Source organism: Eptatretus burgeri, chromosome 4 (genome assembly GCF_056783735.1).
Source record: "Eptatretus burgeri isolate ZD-2024b chromosome 4, Ebu_testis_v1, whole genome shotgun sequence".
Taxonomy (NCBI): domain Eukaryota; kingdom Metazoa; phylum Chordata; class Myxini; order Myxiniformes; family Myxinidae; genus Eptatretus; species Eptatretus burgeri.
Genome location: NC_140964.1, coordinates 48,382,687 through 48,400,646, shown reverse-complemented (window position 1 = coordinate 48,400,646; position 17,960 = coordinate 48,382,687). Strand labels below are relative to the sequence as shown.

The 17,960-nt window shown below is 48.3% G+C and overlaps 1 protein-coding gene across 6 annotated transcripts in view; it reads right to left on the bottom strand.

Moving 5' to 3' along the window:
* LOC147027985 (electroneutral sodium bicarbonate exchanger 1-like) overlaps window positions 1–17,960 on the bottom strand; it is a 215,700-nt gene that overhangs the window by 79,749 nt on the left and 117,991 nt on the right. For all 6 annotated transcript variants that reach the window (XM_085877885.1, XM_085877883.1, XM_085877886.1 and 3 more), the window contains 6 exons: window positions 9,388–9,475; window positions 9,146–9,292; window positions 8,896–8,996; window positions 7,721–7,895; window positions 6,761–6,894; window positions 6,175–6,420 (listed from right to left, as the gene is read on the bottom strand). In XM_085877885.1, the coding sequence (XP_085734011.1) occupies window positions 6,175–6,420; window positions 6,761–6,894; window positions 7,721–7,895; window positions 8,896–8,996; window positions 9,146–9,292; window positions 9,388–9,475 (891 nt within the window). The remainder of the gene's footprint in view (window positions 1–6,174; window positions 6,421–6,760; window positions 6,895–7,720; window positions 7,896–8,895; window positions 8,997–9,145; window positions 9,293–9,387; window positions 9,476–17,960) is intronic.

The following is a 17,960-nucleotide window of genomic DNA, read 5'->3' as shown; positions in this document are numbered from 1 at the left end:
TCTCTCTCTCCTCTGCCCCTGTCTTTCGCTCTCTCTGGCCATTTCTTTCTCTCTCTCTCTCTCTCTCTGGCCCTCTGGCCCTCTCTCTCTGGCCCTCTCTCTGGACCCCTCTCTCTGGCCCTCTCTCTCTCTCTGGCCATCTCTATCTGGTCCTCTCTCTTTCTCTCTCCCTCTCTCTTTGTCTCTCTGGCCCTCTCTTTCTCTCACTCTGGCCTTCTCTTTCTCTCTCTCTGGCCCTCTCTCTCTTTGGTCCTCTCTCTCTCTCATGTCCTCTCTCTCTCTGGTCCCCCTCTCTCTCTCTCTGGTCCCCCTCTCTCTCTCTCTCTCTGGTCCCCTCTCTCTCTCTCTCTCTCTCTCTGGTCCCCTCTCTCTCTCTCTCTCTGGTCCCCCTCTCTCTCTCTCTCTCTCTGGTCCCCTCTCTCTCTCTCTCTCTCTCTGGCCTCTCTCTCTCTCTCTCTCTGGCCCCCTCTCTCTCTCTCTCTCTGGCCCCCCCTCTCTCTCTCTCTCTCTCTCTCTGGCCCCCCTCTCTCTCTCTCTCTCTCTCTGGCCCCCCTCTCTCTCTCTCTGGCCCCCTCTCTCTCTCTCTCTGGCCCCCCTCTCTCTCTCTCTGGCCCCCTCTCTCTCTCTCTCTCTCTCTGGCCCCCTCTCTCTCTCTCTCTCTGGCCCCCCTCTCTCTCTCTCTCTGGCCCCCTCTCTCTCTCTCTCTGGCCCCCCTCTCTCTCTCTCTCTGGCCCCCCTCTCTCTCTCTCTCTCTGGCCCCCTCTCTCTCTCTCTCTGGCCCCCCTCTCTCTCTCTCTCTCTGGCCCCCTCTCTCTCTCTCTCTCTGCCCCCCCTCTCTCTCTCTCCCTGTCCCCCCTCTCTGTCTCTCTGGCCCCCCTCTCTCTCTCTCTGTCCCCCCTCTCTCTCTCTCTGCCCCCCCTCTCTCTCTCTCTGGCCCCCCTCTCTCTCTCTCTCTGGCCCCCTCTCTCTCTCTCTGGCCCCCCTCTCTCTCTCTCTCTCTCTGGCCCCCCTCTCTCTCTCTCTGGCCCCCCCTCTCTCTCTCTCTGGCCCCCCTCTCTCTCTCTCTGGCCCCCCTCTCTCTCTCTGGCCCCCCCTCTCTCTCTCTCTGGCCCCCTCTCTCTCTCTCTCTGGCCCCCCTCTCTCTCTCTCTCTGGCCCCCCTCTCTCTCTCTCTGGCCCCCTCTCTCTCTCTCTGGCCCCCCCTCTCTCTCTCTCTGGCCCCCCTCTCTCTCTCTCTCTGGCCCCCCCTCTCTCTCTCTCTGGCCCCCCCTCTCTCTCTCTCTGGCCCCCCTCTCTCTCTCTCTGGCCCCCTCTCTCTCTCTCTCTGGCCCCCCTCTCTCTCTCTCTGGCCCCCCTCTCTCTCTCTCTCTGGCCCCCTCTCTCTCTCTCTCTGGCCCCCTCTCTCTCTCTCTCTGGCCCCCCCTCTCTCTCTCTCTGGCCCCCCCTCTCTCTCTCTCTGGCCCCCCCCTCTCTCTCTCTCTGGCCCCCCTCTCTCTCTCTCTCTGGCCCCCCCTCTCTCTCTCTCTCTGGCCCCCCTCTCTCTCTCTCTCTGGCCCCCCTCTCTCTCTCTCTCTCTCTGGCCCCTCTCTCTCTCTCTCTGGCCCCCTCTCTCTCTCTCTCTGGCCCCCTCTCTCTCTCTCTCTGGCCCCCCTCTCTCTCTCTCTGGCCCCCCTCTCTCTCTCTCTCTGGCCCCCCTCTCTCTCTCTCTGGCCCCTCTCTCTCTCTCTCTGGCCCCCCTCTCTCTCTCTCTCTGGCCCCCCTCTCTCTCTCTCTCTGGCCCCCCTCTCTCTCTCTCTCTGGCCCCCCTCTCTCTCTCTCTGGCCCCCCCTCTCTCTCTCTCTGGCCCCCCTCTCTCTCTCTCTCTGGCCCCCCTCTCTCTCTCTCTGGCCCCCTCTCTCTCTCTCTGGCCCCCCTCTCTCTCTCTCTGGCCCCCTCTCTCTCTCTCTCTGGCCCCCTCTCTCTCTCTCTCTGGCCCCCTCTCTCTCTCTCTGGCCCCCCTCTCTCTCTCTCTGGCCCCCTCTCTCTCTCTCTCTGGCCCCCTCTCTCTCTCTCTGGCCCCCCTCTCTCTCTCTCTGGCCCCCCTCTCTCTCTCTCTCTGGCCCCCCTCTCTCTCTCTCTGGCCCCCTCTCTCTCTCTCTCTGGCCCCCCTCTCTCTCTCTCTGGCCCCTCTCTCTCTCTCTCTCTGGCCCCCTCTCTCTCTCTCTGGCCCCCCTCTCTCTCTCTCTGGCCCTCTCTCTCTCTCTGGCCTTCTCTTTCTCTCTCTCTGGCCCCCTCTCTCTCTCTGGCCCTCTCTCTCTCTCTGGCCCTCTCACTCTCTCTGGCCGTCTCACTCTCTCTGGTCCGCCCTCTCTCCCTCTGGTCCGCCCTCTCTCCCTCTGGTCCGCCCTCTCTCCCTCTGGTCCGCCCTCTCTCCCTCTGGTCCGCCCTCTCTCCCTCTGGTCCGCCCTCTCTCCCTCTGGTCCGCCCTCTCTCCCTCTGGTCCGCCCTCTCTCCCTCTGGTCCGCCCTCTCTCCCTCTGGTCCGCCCTCTCTCCCTCTGGTCCGCCCTCTCTCCCTCTGGTCCGCCCTCTCTCCCTCTGGTCCGCCCTCTCTCCCTCTGGTCCGCCCTCTCTCCCTCTGGTCCGCCCTCTCTCCCTCTGGTCCGCCCTCTCTCTCTGGTCCGCCCTCTCTCTCTGGTCCGCCCTCTCTCTCTGGTCCGCCCTCTCTCTCTGGTCCGCCCTCTCTCTCTGGTCCGCCCTCTCTCTCTGGTCCGCCCTCTCTCTCTGGTCCGCCCTCTCTCTCTGGTCCGCCCTCTCTCTCTGGTCCGCCCTCTCTCTCTGGTCCGCCCTCTCTCTCTGGTCCGCCCTCTCTCTCTGGTCCGCCCTCTCTCTGGTCCGCCCTCTCTCTGGTCCGCCCTCTCTCTCTGGTCCACCCTCTCTCTCTCTGGCCCTCTCTCTCTCTCTCTGGCTCTCTCTCTCTCTCTGGCTCTCTCTCTCTCTCTCTGGCTCCCCCTCTCTCTGGCCCGCCCTCTCTCCCTGCTCCGCCCTCTCTCTCTGGCCCGCCCTCTCTCTCTCCCCCCCCCTCTCTCTCTGGTCCGCCCTCTCTCTCTGGTCCGCCCTCTCTCTCTGGTCCGCCCTCTCTCTCTGGTCCGCCCTCTCTCTCTGGTCCGCCCTCTCTCTCTCTCTGGTCCGCCCTCTCTCCCTCTGGTCCGCCCTCTCTCTCTGGTCCGCCCTCTCTCTCTGGTCCGCCCTCTCTCTCTGGTCCGCCCTCTCTCTCTGGTCCGCCCTCTCTCTCTGGTCCGCCCTCTCTCTCTGGTCCGCCCTCTCTCTCTGGTCCGCCCTCTCTCTCTGGTCCGCCCTCTCTCTCTGGTCCGCCCTCTCTCTCTGGTCCGCCCTCTCTCTCTGGTCCGCCCTCTCTCTCTGGTCCGCCCTCTCTCTCTGGTCCGCCCTCTCTCTCTGGTCCGCCCTCTCTCTCTGGTCCGCCCTCTCTCTCTCTTTGGTCCTCCCTCTCTCTCTGGTCCGCCCTCTCTCTCTGGTCCGCCCTCTCTCTCTGGTCCGCCCTCTCTCTCTGGTCCGCCCTCTCTCTCTGGTCCGCCCTCTCTCTCTGGTCCGCCCTCTCTCTCTGGTCCGCCCTCTCTCTCTGGTCCGCCCTCTCTCTCTGGTCCGCCCTCTCTCTCTGGTCCGCCCTCTCTCTCTGGTCCGCCCTCTCTCTCTGGTCCGCCCTCTCTCTCTGGTCCGCCCTCTCTCTCTGGTCCGCCCTCTCTCTCTGGTCCGCCCTCTCTCTCTGGTCCGCCCTCTCTCTCTGGTCCGCCCTCTCTCTCTGGTCCGCCCTCTCTCTCTGGTCCGCCCTCTCTCTCTCTGGTCCGCCCTATCTCTCTGGTCCGCCCTCTCTCTCTGGTCCGCCCTCTCTCTCTGGTCCGCCCTCTCTCTCTGGTCCGCCCTCTCTCTCTGGTCCGCCCTCTCTCTCTGGTCCGCCCTCTCTCTCTGGTCCGCCCTCTCTCTCTGGTCCGCCCTCTCTCTCTGGTCCGCCCTCTCTCTCTGGTCCGCCCTCTCTCTCTGGTACGCACTCTCTCTCTGGTCCACCCTCTCTCTCTGGTCCGCCCTCTCTCTCTGGTCCGCCCTCTCTCTCTGGTCCACCCTCTCTCTCTGGTCCACCCTCTCTCTCTGGCCCTCTCTCTCTCTGGCTCTCTCTCTCTCTCTCTGGCTCTCTCTCTCTCTCTGGCTCTCTCTCTCTCTCTGGCTCTCTCTCTCTCTCTCTGGCTCTCTCTCTCTCTCTCTGGCTCTCTCTCTCTCTGGCCCTCCGTCTCTCTGTCCCTCTCTCTGGCCCTCTCTCTCTGGCTCTCTCTCTCTCTCTGGCTCTCTCTCTCTCTCTCTGGCCCTCTCTCTGGCCCTCTCTCTGGCCCTCTCTCTGGCCCTCTCTCTGGCCCTCTCTCTCTCTGGCCCTCTCTCTCTGGCCCTCTCTCTCTCTCTGGCCCTCTCTCTCTCTCTGGCCCTCTCTCTCTGCCAAGCTAACCCGGAACAGGCTACATTATTCCTGGAATCTGCTCCTGGTTAAACTCCCAAAATCCAGGCTCGCTCGCCAACTCCAGTCTTTTCCCCTGTTTGTGGAACCACCTCCTTTCTGGAGCTGCTCAATCACATTCTTCCATTAAGGGTTTCAATTATAACACCAGCTCATGCCATCTTCCATCCCCAACCACAATATTTTCTTCTCCTGTGAACCCAACCCTCTAACATGCAGGTTTCTGTGTTGCTTCACAAACTCTCTCCTTTTTTGTTCATTGCATCTGGCTGTTTCCTCATTGTCATTTTGACACCTTTTTGCCCTGTTTACTCGCTCTACCGTGGGCTGCAAATTTCATCTCCAAAAATGGGGAAAGGAGTCAAAATTTCTTCCCTTCTTGCACCCGCACTACATTGATGGCCTATAAGCAAGCACCTGCCAGCACCAACACAAATGGGAATCGGTTTCACATTTAAGAAAAAAACATTTTCTTCATGACGTGAAACGTGCATCAACGGTGTGAGCTTTGTTATCCTCTGACAAGTATATTTGTCAAAATGCATTTTTTTTTGTGCAACAGTGAAACAAAATAATTACAAAAAATATTTTGCTAACCTCAAAGTGAAATGGTCCAGCCCTTCCCCTTCCACTCTCTTCCCACACCCACAGATTTATCCACACCAATTTACAGCAGTTTCAGTGATGGTGGATACAACGACGAAGTAGACAGTCATAAAGGTTCGTGGCACAAATGATAGTGTGTTTGGATCATTTCAAGAATTTTGTTTTCTTTATGATCTGTGCCTGAGCAAAGTCGATAAATTTAATAGGAGCTCCTATAAGGTTTAAGAAAAACCAAAATTTAAACACCTTGTTGCCATACATGGTTATACAATTGTCGCTTTTCATTCCCATGCGACCCAAAGGCCATAAAAATAATAACCGACACCGTTTCTGAATTGTTCGCAATTTTGAGGTGTTGGGTCAAACACCAGGTTATTTTTTGCCGATGTGAAGCAATGCGTATTAACACAGTACATAAATCCCGTAGGCTCAACAGGGTTACTCGACAGGAGGATGAGGTGTAAGGCCTGCTCCGAACCACAATCAGAAACCTTTGTTAACCACAGACAGATTGGCAGCCGAGCAGCTTTCAATCACCTCACTTCTGGTCTTGACACACCTGCTTTCAACTTGTACAACAACTGCACTTTTCCATATTTACCCAGTTTGCCAGTTTTTTTGTGCTCGTATGTTCCTTGTCAACTCAGCCCACTCAACTCCTTTGGCCTATCTGAATTCGTACCTCTGCTGCCTGTGTGTTCCTTACTTTCACCTCAATCCTCCCTTGAATGAAAACTCCCTTTGCTCCATTGCTGTGCCAATGTCACTGCTCTGTCATTCAGCTCTTCCATGAGCTTCAATCTCACTTAAATAAAAAAAGAAAATATTCACAAAAGGTCCCTCGAGGTCTTGGCACTTTAGCTCTTCCATGAGCCTTCACTCTGTATACATAAAAATATATTTATAGAAAAAACGGTTTATTTATTTATTTTAAACATTCCAAAAACAACTGTAAACTATTGGATCGTTTTGTATTGCACTGTTCCAAATAAGACCATCCTTTACCTTTTCCACTCACCCCTTTACCTTCAAATTCCACCTCCCCCCTCCCCAACTCTCCCATAACTCACGATAAGTTTTTCAGCTGGTCTATCTGCAAGTTCATGTTGATTGGGTACTTTTTGCCCAAATGCACGAGTTTCTCGAGCGATTCATAGATGAAAATGAGGCAGATGAGGGAGGCGAAGGCCTCCTCCGTAAACCGAGTGATGTAACAGACGAGTGAGCTGGCATCCGTGGCAACCAATCCCAGGCAAAGCACAGATGTCCAGAGGCCAATGCACGAACGCAGCGAGAGGTACGACAGACCATATTGTCTACAACCAGGAGAGGATGACAAGCAAGAGAGGAGTGAAATCAGGTCTGAGTGACTTTCACATTTAGACAAAACTTTAAAAAATGCTTTCAACTATTTTCAAATTGAGTGAAAATGTCAGGGATAATTTTGAACTCACGGTTTAAATAGACCAATTAAAAATATATAACAATCAGCAAATGGTTGTTCTACAGTCTCAAATTAGTGTGCCGATCATAAAAGAGCTACCAAGTCCCTGGAAGGTTCTGGTAACAAAGGATATCCATTTGAGAGATTATTTAATATTTCTGCCCTGAGGATACAATGGACAACTTGGATGATGGTAGAGATACCCAACATACATGCAGATCTTGTATAATATTTTTTCAAACACCAGGACCGGCCCTGTGCTGCCCAAAATCGTGAGAGGCTGCCCGGAAAAAAGAGAGTACACAAGGCCGGTCATTGATGCTCCAATGAGAGATTCGATTGCGCTCTGTAAAAGGGTTCAGGATTTGAAGACAAGTGGAAAGGGGAAGGTGGGGATTGTAAGCAAGAAGTATGGCTCGGGCTAGTCTAGCATGCCCACAAACATGACACCATCACTCGCCCGTCGGGATACGCTGTAATCCTCACTAAAGCCGTGTGATAAAAGACAAGGCTTGCAAACTGGAGTATACTCTCCCAAAATGATTACTTCTCAGGCATTTGCACATTCCACATGCATAAAAAAAACACACAAAACATTGAGGTTACGGTCCTCCGGGGAAGGAGAAAAAGGCAAAACGTGCCGATAAAACAGTTACTGCATTGAAAAGTAATGAGAATTTAGTCCAAGTAAAAAGGGGAATTAAAAGCATGAGGGCAGTAAAATGAGGGCAAACAAAAACAAAGCTAAACACTCTAATGAGAATCTAAACAAGACAAGATAACCAATCAGAAACACCTTCAAAAATGCATAATGAGGACAACAAAACGAGAATGAGGATATTCTACCATTTTTCGCAATAACGACACTTTGATATGGAAAAGACAACGGTTCTGCAGGAACTCGATGACAGAAGTTGGAAGATTTGACAGACCAATAGAAGGGCAGAGGAGACCAGATGTTCAAAAAAGAAAAGAAAGAAAAGAAGAAGCACAAAGACAGAATATGAGAAGTGGAATGGGGATGAAATGTAGTCGGGGGCTCAACAAGAGCAGCAAAGATCAAGAGTGGGTATAGGATAAACCATGAAGTGTCACTGGGAAGCAGGAAGCAGTATTTAAAGGAAGACAGGAGCAGAAAACAAGAGACACATAAAGTCAGACTAGGGTCTCACGATGTTATCATCTGTGGCCTCTCCCAGCAGACCGCCGAAGGTGATGACCGGAGACATACAGGCACAGTATAGGAACAGGAACGATGCGACACACTGCAGGCTGAGTGCATCACGGAAATCGCTCAAGTACCAAGGCACCTTGCGTTTCACATCCCTGACAAGGCCTCCAAACAACCTGGAAAGGCATATTTGGCAACTCTCACACAACCTTCTTTGGTTCAACTTTGATTTTTTTTCGAATTTTCAACTTGCCGTCTCTCATAGAACAAGTACAATAAGTACAACAAGAAAAAGAGCAATCAGAGATTGCAGACCCTCACCAGGACTTCTTTTGAGTGGTGTATATTTATAGGTTTTAGGGTAAATCCAATATGGCTGCCAAACCATGTGACCTATGACATCATCTGAGTGAATCTTTTCTTCCTCATGGATAGGCGGTCATACGTGTAAAGTTTCGCCTCGATCTGTTCAGCCACTTCAGAGAAGAAGATTTTTGAAAGTTTTTTAAAAAACAAAAAAACAACAACAACATGGCTGCCGAATCACGTGACCGATGACGTAATCAGTTTTTTTTCTGCAGACCATTTTATCCCTAGATGACCCTCATAAAATTTCATACTGATCAGATGTAGCATTCTAGATATGCAATTATGACGTCATAATGAAGGCACGTATGACATCATCAAAACATCACACATTCCCCATGAGGAGTACTTGCTACTTGCCAAGTTTAAATTTTTTCCTTTGTGCGATTTCAGAGATACAGAGGTCCAAAATTTTTCTGTTTTTCCAACATGGCTGCCACACATGACCTATGACATCATAATTATGAATAAAACATTCTACATGAGTTGTCGCACCTATGGTGAACATTTTGTCTCAACTCAACTAGCGGTTGCGGAGAAGAACATAAAAGTTCTGTCTGGACAAACAAACAAACGGACCCAAATGCAATACCCTCTCTTTTGGCGAGGGTAATGAATATAACAGCAGTGAGGGTTTAGGGTGTCGGGGTGGGGGTGTAGGGGGAAGGGGCAGGGAGGTAAAGCAATAAAAGGAGAGCGTGTGGGAAAGTAATAAAAATAAATAAATAGATTAGTCAGCAGATGTGTTTAGCTTAGACTGGCCAACAGAACTAATATCGCCAACCACACTCAAGCATCTAAAAACCTCACCTGCCTGTTCTCTGCAGCTCAGGACCTGCCACATGACCTTCCTGTGCCGGCTCAAGCAGTGGAGGCGTCCCATTCGGCATGCTTGGCATTTTGCGCTTCTCCTGTGATGGAGCAAGTTGGCCTAAAGAACCTCCATCCGAACCCGACTATCAACAACTCCACTAGGTTATATACATGCCATCTGTATGGTCTTGATGAAACATGATAAAGTTGAACAATATCGCTTCAAAAATAAGGGAGGTCAACACACCTGGGAGGGCACACTCTTTGGTGGCTCAATGCGGATCGAGGGATCCCACTCGCCTGGAGGCAGAACCGTGACTTGGTCGAGGAACTCGTCAATACCAGACAGCAGGTCTTTGTGGTCCTTGGCCTTATAAGCAACATCATGGAAAACCTGCAGCAAGCGTCATGAGGAAGGGAGTCAAGACGAGACTCAATAAACCAAAGTATTTTTAAACTCAAATACAGAGATGAGTTAATGTCACCGACCTCGTCCGACATAAGCGTTGCGATCGATCGACCAATTTCATGGTACTGCTGCGCTTTTCCTGTTGGTCCCAGCAAGATGAAGAGGAAACTGCAGGGACATACAACGAACAAATGAGGTTGTGATGGAGTACACAATTTAGAAGTTCAAGTTTGTTTATGGTGGGATATTTAATGGGCTAAAGACCAGGCACACATCCACAGCCATTGAAACTTGGGGAGGTGGGGGAGCAAGAGGTAAAGTGGAGGCTGTAGCCCATCCGTTTCAGGCAGTAGGTTTCCGATATGCATTTTATGACTCCAAATTGTGACAAATGTTCTGAAATGTGAAAAATGAGCGGAATGGGAAGAGATTAATTTGCCAAGAATGTGACACAGTAGATATGGTGGCATGCAACAAACTGCACCGAGATATCCGCCCCTGTTTATTAACCATCATTTTATTATGATCGGTTATCGGTCTCAAGAGCAATGACAACATGCATTATGAGATGGAATTCATAAACATATTTTCAAAATAAACGTATAAAAGTTATAAACACATAAGCATGCCTCAAACAACTTCCACATTCCGGGGACTGACATGATAGCTTGCAAGTACAGTAGTGTTCTCGACTTCGAGCAATCTCATCTAGGTTTGATTTCAAACCCAATTATAAACCATCTCTTTGGTGCTTTGCAGGCAGGGCATTGCATCAATGAGTGCACTGTCCATCGGTTTGCTTGTCAAGCTGGGGTTCCTGCCTGCTAACATGTGCTGTTGTAAATGAAAGATCCAATGGTGTCCTTCCCAAGAATAGACCATTGTGTGACAGCCCGCTTCATGGGGTTCCGGTGTATGACTGGGAGTGAATGTCTTGACGTCTTGAGTGTTAGGATAATGCCTCGAGGCAACCGGATTGAGCCATAGCACGGTAACAAGCAGTGACTGGCTCCATCTGCATATAGAACCATCTCATATTTATGAGTGGTATGTCAATTGGTGGTGGTGGTGGTGGGGGGGGGGGCTCTCAGGAACATTTGTGAGCTGTCTTACTGTCTATACAAGTGGAAAACCAGAACCATGGAGAGAATGGAGAAGAGCTAGTTACCATTGTGCTGGTTTGTTCATGTATTGCTCGTTTTTGCATCTCTTTAATAAAGGCAAGTTTGGACTCTGCCCGACTGCTCGTGGCACATCTATCGATCCATGAACCTTAGGTTCTGTGATAAATTACCATTTCCAGATCACCTTTCCCAATACTGCCTCGTTTTTTTTTTTTAAAGCAGTGAAACATTTCAAAAGTTAGATTTCTTTGCTTGAAAAAAAAAGACATTATTCCCAATGAGTACAATGCAGTTGTTTTGTTAAACTTGCAGAAAACCTCTGATGTCAACTTGATTGAATCTTGTTCGAGGGTGTGACATAGTAATTAGTCCGTTATTCTTCCATGGGTTTTGTGCTATTCACCATATTATTAAAGTTCACCATGTTCATCAGAGCCTGGTGTTGGCTTCATGGCTAAAGGCCCGGTCACACCTTGACGTTTTAGCCAACGTATGCCGATTTTTGAATTTTTTTTCTAAAACGCTGGCACACGTTGAATACGTTATGGGTAAGTTTTGATAACATTGAGAGCACGCTGAAAAACACTGCCATACGTCGTTGTACGTTGGCTTTAAACGTTGTACTTTTCGGTTGTCCTCAAATTTTTTCATGCTTGAAATTTCACGACGTATGCCGGCGTATGACTCACACGTTCCGCTACGCTGGCCACAAGTTGTATGCACGGTCTGCGATCGTTGACAGACGTCAACACATGCTACTTGTAAGTTAATCATAAGTTGAGACACGCCGAGGTAATGTTTAGCGTACCCGAAACTTATTTCTAACCTATGAGTAACGTGTTGTAGGCACGTTACGCGATCGTTGACACACGTCGACACACGTTACTTGTACGTTACTCATAAGTCGAAACACGTCAATGTAATGCTTTGCGTCAGTGTTCCAGACTCCCTGGTTTTTTATTTTTATTTTTTTCTTCGGCATGACGGTGATGTTGACTCTTTGATTTGTAGTGCGGTTATAATATAATATAATTAATAGGCTGCCGCTCAACGATTTAAATCATAACCGCACTAGAAATCGAAGTGTCAACATCATCGTCATAACGAAGAAAAAAACACCCATGGAGTCTGGAACACTGACGAGTTCCTCTTGTGTGAACCCCATTTTTATATACCAATTCCCCTAAACGCTGCCAATACGCCATTACACGGTACCTGTAAGTTAGTAACGCGTTCAGTAAGTTCTGTGGTCGTCCAGAAGACGTCAAATACATCTACATACGGCAATATGCGTTGGAGATATGTTACACATAGGTTCAAAGCAAGTAACTCATAGGATCAAAGCACGTTACTCAGAGGTTAGAAATAAGTTTCGGGTACGCTAAACATTACCTCAACATGTTTCGACTGATGAGTAACTTACAAGTAACGTGTGTCGACGTATGTCAACGATCGCGTAACGTGCCTACAACTTATGGCCAGCGTATGCGGAACGTGTGCGTCATACGCTGGCATAAATCGTAAAATTTTCAACATGCTGAAAATTTGTCGACGTACTCGGCATACTACGACGTATGCCAGCGTGCTTCAGCGTGCTCTTAACGTATACATAACTTACCCATACCGTATTCGACGTGTGCCAGCGTATTCGGCAAATTTTTCATACGTCGGCATACGCTGGCTAAAATGTCAAGGTGTAACAGTGGCTTGACACTTCGATGTCTAGTGCGGTTATGATTTGAATCGTCAGGCCGCAGCCTTTTAATAGGCTACGCCACGTGATTGTCGGCAATACGCTGCCGCGCTATGCATAAGTTAGACTATCGTTGGGCATAGGTTGTGAACGCCGACAACACGCGAAGCATTCGTTGATACAAGTTATCTATATGTTATCAAAACGTTCTGTGTACGTTACTAATACGTTAGGCATACGTCTAACTCGTTATGAATATATCCAAAACTGGAAAAAAAAAAACATCAATAGTTCAGCATACGCCAGCGTTTTACATACATTTTGATACCTTGACATATGCTGGCTAAAACGTCAAGGTGTGACAGGGACTTAAGGGTTTGGAAAATGGAGAAAAGGAATATAGAGATTGAAAACGAGAGCCTTTTCAAAGACAGAATTTACCTTTGTGGGTATTTTTGAAAGCCACCATAGCGTCGGCAAGTCTGGCAGTTCATTCAGTCAAACTAGCATGGACTGCAAGCTGCCGTCTCCTACATCTGCCACCCCTGATATCACCTCAACCTGGCAATTCTTCCGTAGAAATCTGCTCTTTAGTACTCGATCAATCCAATCTAGTCTTCAGTTATCCCTCCCATCCTCCCACACATGGTACACTGAATCATGTGGTGAGGCAGTTGCCATCAAACAACTTGTATTCTCTTCCGGGAAGACAAGTCCGACCAAAGTCAACCTCAGATCATTCCACAAAGCCCGCAACGTGTGTGTGTGTGTGTGTGTGTGTGTGTGTGTGTGTGTGTGTGTGTGTGTGTGTGTGTGTGTGTGTGTGTGTGTGTGTGTGTGTGTGTGTGTGTGTGTGTGTGTGTGTGTACTCTAATGAGAGCCAGCAACATTTGGCCAACTTCAAGATTTAACTTTCAAAATTGTTTCCATCCTCTAAAACCTGGTGGTGCCTGGTTAAGTCTGTCTCTAGTGTATGCCACCACTCAATCCCTTCCCTCACTTCAAATGGCATCATGACAGACACCCCTCATGAGAAGGCTGAAGGCCTTCATTTCCATGGGGGTGCTAGTGCTGCAAAAGACCCAACAAAAAAGTCTCCACCTTCCACTGCCTAATCCTAAAAACCTGCTCTGCTGGTCTTGCACATTGGAAGTCAGCAGTCATCACTGCATTACATAAAAAGGTGCAAGCTGCTCCCCTTCACTACAAACCTATCAGCTTATTTTCAATCATCAGCAAGGTCATAGGATACCATCATCAAAGTTGATATGAAATCCTTCTTTTTCTCCAACAACCTCACCAATTTGATTTCAGACCAGGTCACTTCACCATGGATATGCTGCTTAGACTCAACCAACCATAGAAGGAAGCCCTCAATGTCAGACATGAGATCAAGACCATCTCTCTGGGCATATCTCGTGCTTTTGATATAGTCGGGCATCCTGTCTTGCTGTCCAAACTCTCTGCCGATAGTTCAACACATGGCTTACTGACTTCATCTACTCTCACAGCCAAGGTGTGGCACTCGAAGGAATCCTTTCACCTCCTCCCCTTGTCAAGGCTGGAGTTCCCAAAAGCAGGGTTTGTGGGCCCAGTCCTATTCCTGATGTTCATAAATGATCTCTCTGATTTTCTGGAAAACCCCCTTTTGTCTATCTGCTGAAGACTCCACCCTCTGCCGTGACATCCCTCATCCTTCAGACAGGCAGGCTGCAGCCTCTTCAATATCATCAGGTCTTGACAAAATCACTAGTTCATCAAACACTTGTAATAGGTATTTCAAACCTCACAAGTCTCACTCCATAAGGACTGTCTGGCAACCCCCCACCCCACCCCACCCCACCCCACCCCACCCCACCCCCACCCCACCCCATCTACATTCTTCACAATCCTCTTGAGGAAGTTCTGAAAATCTATCTGTCCGGGTTCTGCCCGACATCTTTGTTCTTTGTTCTTTGTTCCCTTCACATTTTTTTTCTAATTTTATATTTTTATTTTATTTCCACAATTCTCTTTATTCATTCGAATTCTTGCTTTTTCTTCTCTTTCATCTCTTTTACTCACTATTTCTCTCTTCCATTATCCATCTCTCAGGAGAAGTGAATTCTTGCAGATTTTTTTTCTGTGAGGCTCACTTGGCTGCACCTGGATGGGTTTGAAGGTTATGGAGTAGCGGCTGAAGCCCGAACCCTATCCAGGTTGCTCCTGATGACTCAATCTTTGCTCTTTACGTCTTCAGGTTTCTTCATCAAGTGGTCCTGGTACACACACCATCCTGTCTTAAACATCATCCTCCTTTTTCTGAGCGACATTCAGCACAGACGGAAAACCATCATGTGTTGGACTTTTGAAAGGAGCACCCCTTGAGGTCCCTTCCAAGACTTCTGAGTAGATAATATATAATACGATGAGATGCATCCAACAGCCACCGACATTTTCGCTCTGGTTCTTCCTTGACATCCATCCAACAAAGTTTAGACCAATACTGCACCACTGTGGAAAAAAAATTAAAAACAGATACATAGATTTCATTGGATATCTTTTTGATGAATTGCGCCAATGCAATGAATTGTGGGTAACTTACCGCAGGCATATAGTCCTCCAAGGGTTACCTCCCATATAATGATGACGATTTATATTGGAGCACCTTCCTTTTGAAAACTCTGGATGTGACTTTATGTATTTGAATATCAATCAGTGTTACTTTTCTCACATTGACACCAATTTCACCTTTATATCTCAAATAGTACGGAAGTTGTACACATTTCACTGAACTGGATTATTATCATGATCCTCGTTGGGGATTCGTCCCATTAGGGATAATTATTTCATGGAAAAATGCAAATTCCATCAAATGATGAATATGCAAATGAGGTAATTAGCATACGTGATGTCATAAACAGGTGACCCGCTCCCATGCTGTTCAATTTGATATCAAAGTTTCTTCTCTATCTTGAAAATTAACGAATCTGCATTCATTTTATGTTAATTAGGTGAATATATTAATTGTCAGGGGGTTGCCATGGAAAACATCCTGAAAAACAGAGCTGCCACCAATTACGGCAACTACCCCATCACTTTTGGTTCATCTCATCAAATAACCTTAAAAAAAAAATTAAACAACCTGGGATGCGATGATGGTTCGCGGGCATTATTGAGGAAGCCCTACCGTAAAAAAAAATCTCTTCCGTCAAAATTGACCAAATCAAATCGGATTTTTTTATATGTTGGACTTATGGACATTACGCACAGCTTCTGGGAGATGAAATTGCGAGAAAAATATCGAGGAAAAAAAAAAGTTCAAGTGGGCGTGGCTCCGCCTACAATGGAGAATGGGACGCCCCTTATACAAAAAGACACAACTAGACCATGATATCTAGCTTGTGTCCAAGTTTCATCAAGATCGCATCAAACGTCACGGAGCTATGCTCTGGAGAGAGTCACAAACAGACAGACAAGCCAGTAGGCGGCGATGGGTCGCTGAGCATGGAAACTATAAGATATGGAGCAAAATGGATGTCATATAGCGGATAGGGAATCACCTTAAGATTATGCATATCAAATCTCATCGAGTTCCATCTACTGATAACTACTCGGTGTCCATTTGAATGAAAAGTACCGAAAATGCGGTTTGAAATCGGAAATCCCCAAAGTTCGAGGGGGTGCTGTGGGTGAACAAAGATCTAAATCGAAAATCCGGCTCGATCGTTTGTGCACAATGTATTCCAGACGATTAGTGTGAATTTTTATGACCATCCGACCATAACCTGAGGAGGAGTAGCATTTGGCGCGATGGCACCTCCAGCTCTCGCATATTATCGATTTTTGCACGAATTGACCTTTGACCCTTGAACTAAGCGAAATCGGTCAATATGTCCTGAGGCAAAGTTGTAGTACTCATTTAGTACCATGAACCTGCAAAGTTTCATTCGTATCGATGCACTCACCTGGTCGCTAGGGGGCCTTCAATTTTCGCCAATTTCCGTGCATACCCTAATTGTAGGGGGCGCTGCGGATGAAGTATTCCATATATCACAAAAACCGGAATATATTTGATAGAGCATCACCTGTAGATCATTCGTGCCAAATTTCATAACCCTACGTGGGATAATGGCTTTCGGAATTGATTCTGCGTGAACGGTACCGATTTTGAAGGTTTTTCGGTTGTTGCTGGAGAACCAAAGCGTCCCGAGCAACCATCACAATTTCCAAAGCACTCGGTCATAAGATGTACCTACCACCCGAGTTTGGTCAAAATCCGCTCACGTTTACTACCAATTATGCTGATGACAAACGAACAAACATCCAAACAAACAGACAGAATTACTGACAATAAGGGTCACCTATTTCGGCGACCCAACAGACACACAGACAACAAAAATCGTGGTCACTGCTGGTGCCCGTGAACCAAAAAACATGGTGTGCTTTGTTCTACTGGAGGGAGGGGAGCTTGACATTGTATGCCGATTCGCCACAGCTCTACAACTCCTCGACGAGCCTCGACTTTCTATGCAAAACAATAAATAAACAACAACAACAAAAACACTTCAGGACAGAGGAAATTGGTTCCGTGTGAAAGACGCCTGATTTATATAATCCGAGTTACAGTTTTCGTCAAACCTATATTCGAACAAGCACTTTAGGATCGACTTCTATTGCGCACATGCGCATATACAGGGTGAGTGAACGGAACGTTACGGTTTTCAGAAAGCAGCTGCAGCTAAAGGGAAGCTGTGGTGGGGGAAGCCTTGTGTGTCACGTGATCTGCAAGTTATGCAGTTTCTCCCATCAATGTAGCGAGAGGGACAGTTTGGAGAACTGGTCGGTGCCACAATGCTAGTTGTTTTTTTGTACACATTGACGAAGCTCGAATTAGAGCAAACACACAACGCACAGCAAGGAGTGTATGAGACAAGAGGGGTGGGAGAGGAAAGGACAAAACACTGGGGAACAGAGACATTCATTAGGAGCTGTGTGGAATGGAGAGGGATGGGGCGGGGAACACGAGGTATACAAGATGGACACTACAGGCACTTTCAGGAAGGAAAACAGGGAATTTGAAGGAGGTGGGCTTGGGGTGGATTAACGGGGGTAGAAAAGATCGAGGTTTTAGATGGGAGAAAATAAGAGGTGGTAGTGAACAGCTGTTTTGAAGGCCTGGAGGGAAGAATGGGATTGAAGAGAGCATGGGAGTTTATTCCAAAGGTGGGGAAAAAGAGGAATGAAAGAGTGAAGGTTCGTGGTGAGGGTTGAATGCAAATCGGTGCAGGTGCAGAGAAGAAATTGACAATTTGGGGATAGACTGGCCGCCTAGCTCCCCTCATCTAACAGCTGCCGACTACTTCCTATGGGGAAACTTGAAGTCAAAAGTTTAAGCCACCAAACCTCACGCCACCATGGCATTGAAACAGCGCATCACTGAAGAAATTCGAGCGATTGACACAGGTTTATTGCGATGGGTTCTGTATGATGTCAAGTATAGATTACATGAATGTATCCGTTGTGGTGGAGGCCACGTAAAAGATGTTTTTTGTTTTTTTTTAAATAAGTACAGATTAATAAATTGTATTGCACTGCTGGTTTTCAACTGAAAGCGTTTTGCTTTTGATTCAACCCATTTCTCCACAATAATGCTTTAAAAACCGTAACGTTCCATTGACTCACCCTGTATGTGACAAAAGGGGACAAACAGCTTGATTTCTCATCATACCGGAGCACAAAGTCTTTTGCATTTCTTTTAAGCCGTTGGCACTTTGCCTCCACTACCGGTTGGGCAGATGCTCTATAATTATGCTTGTATTTGCTATACAGTACCATGATCAACAGGCATGGAACC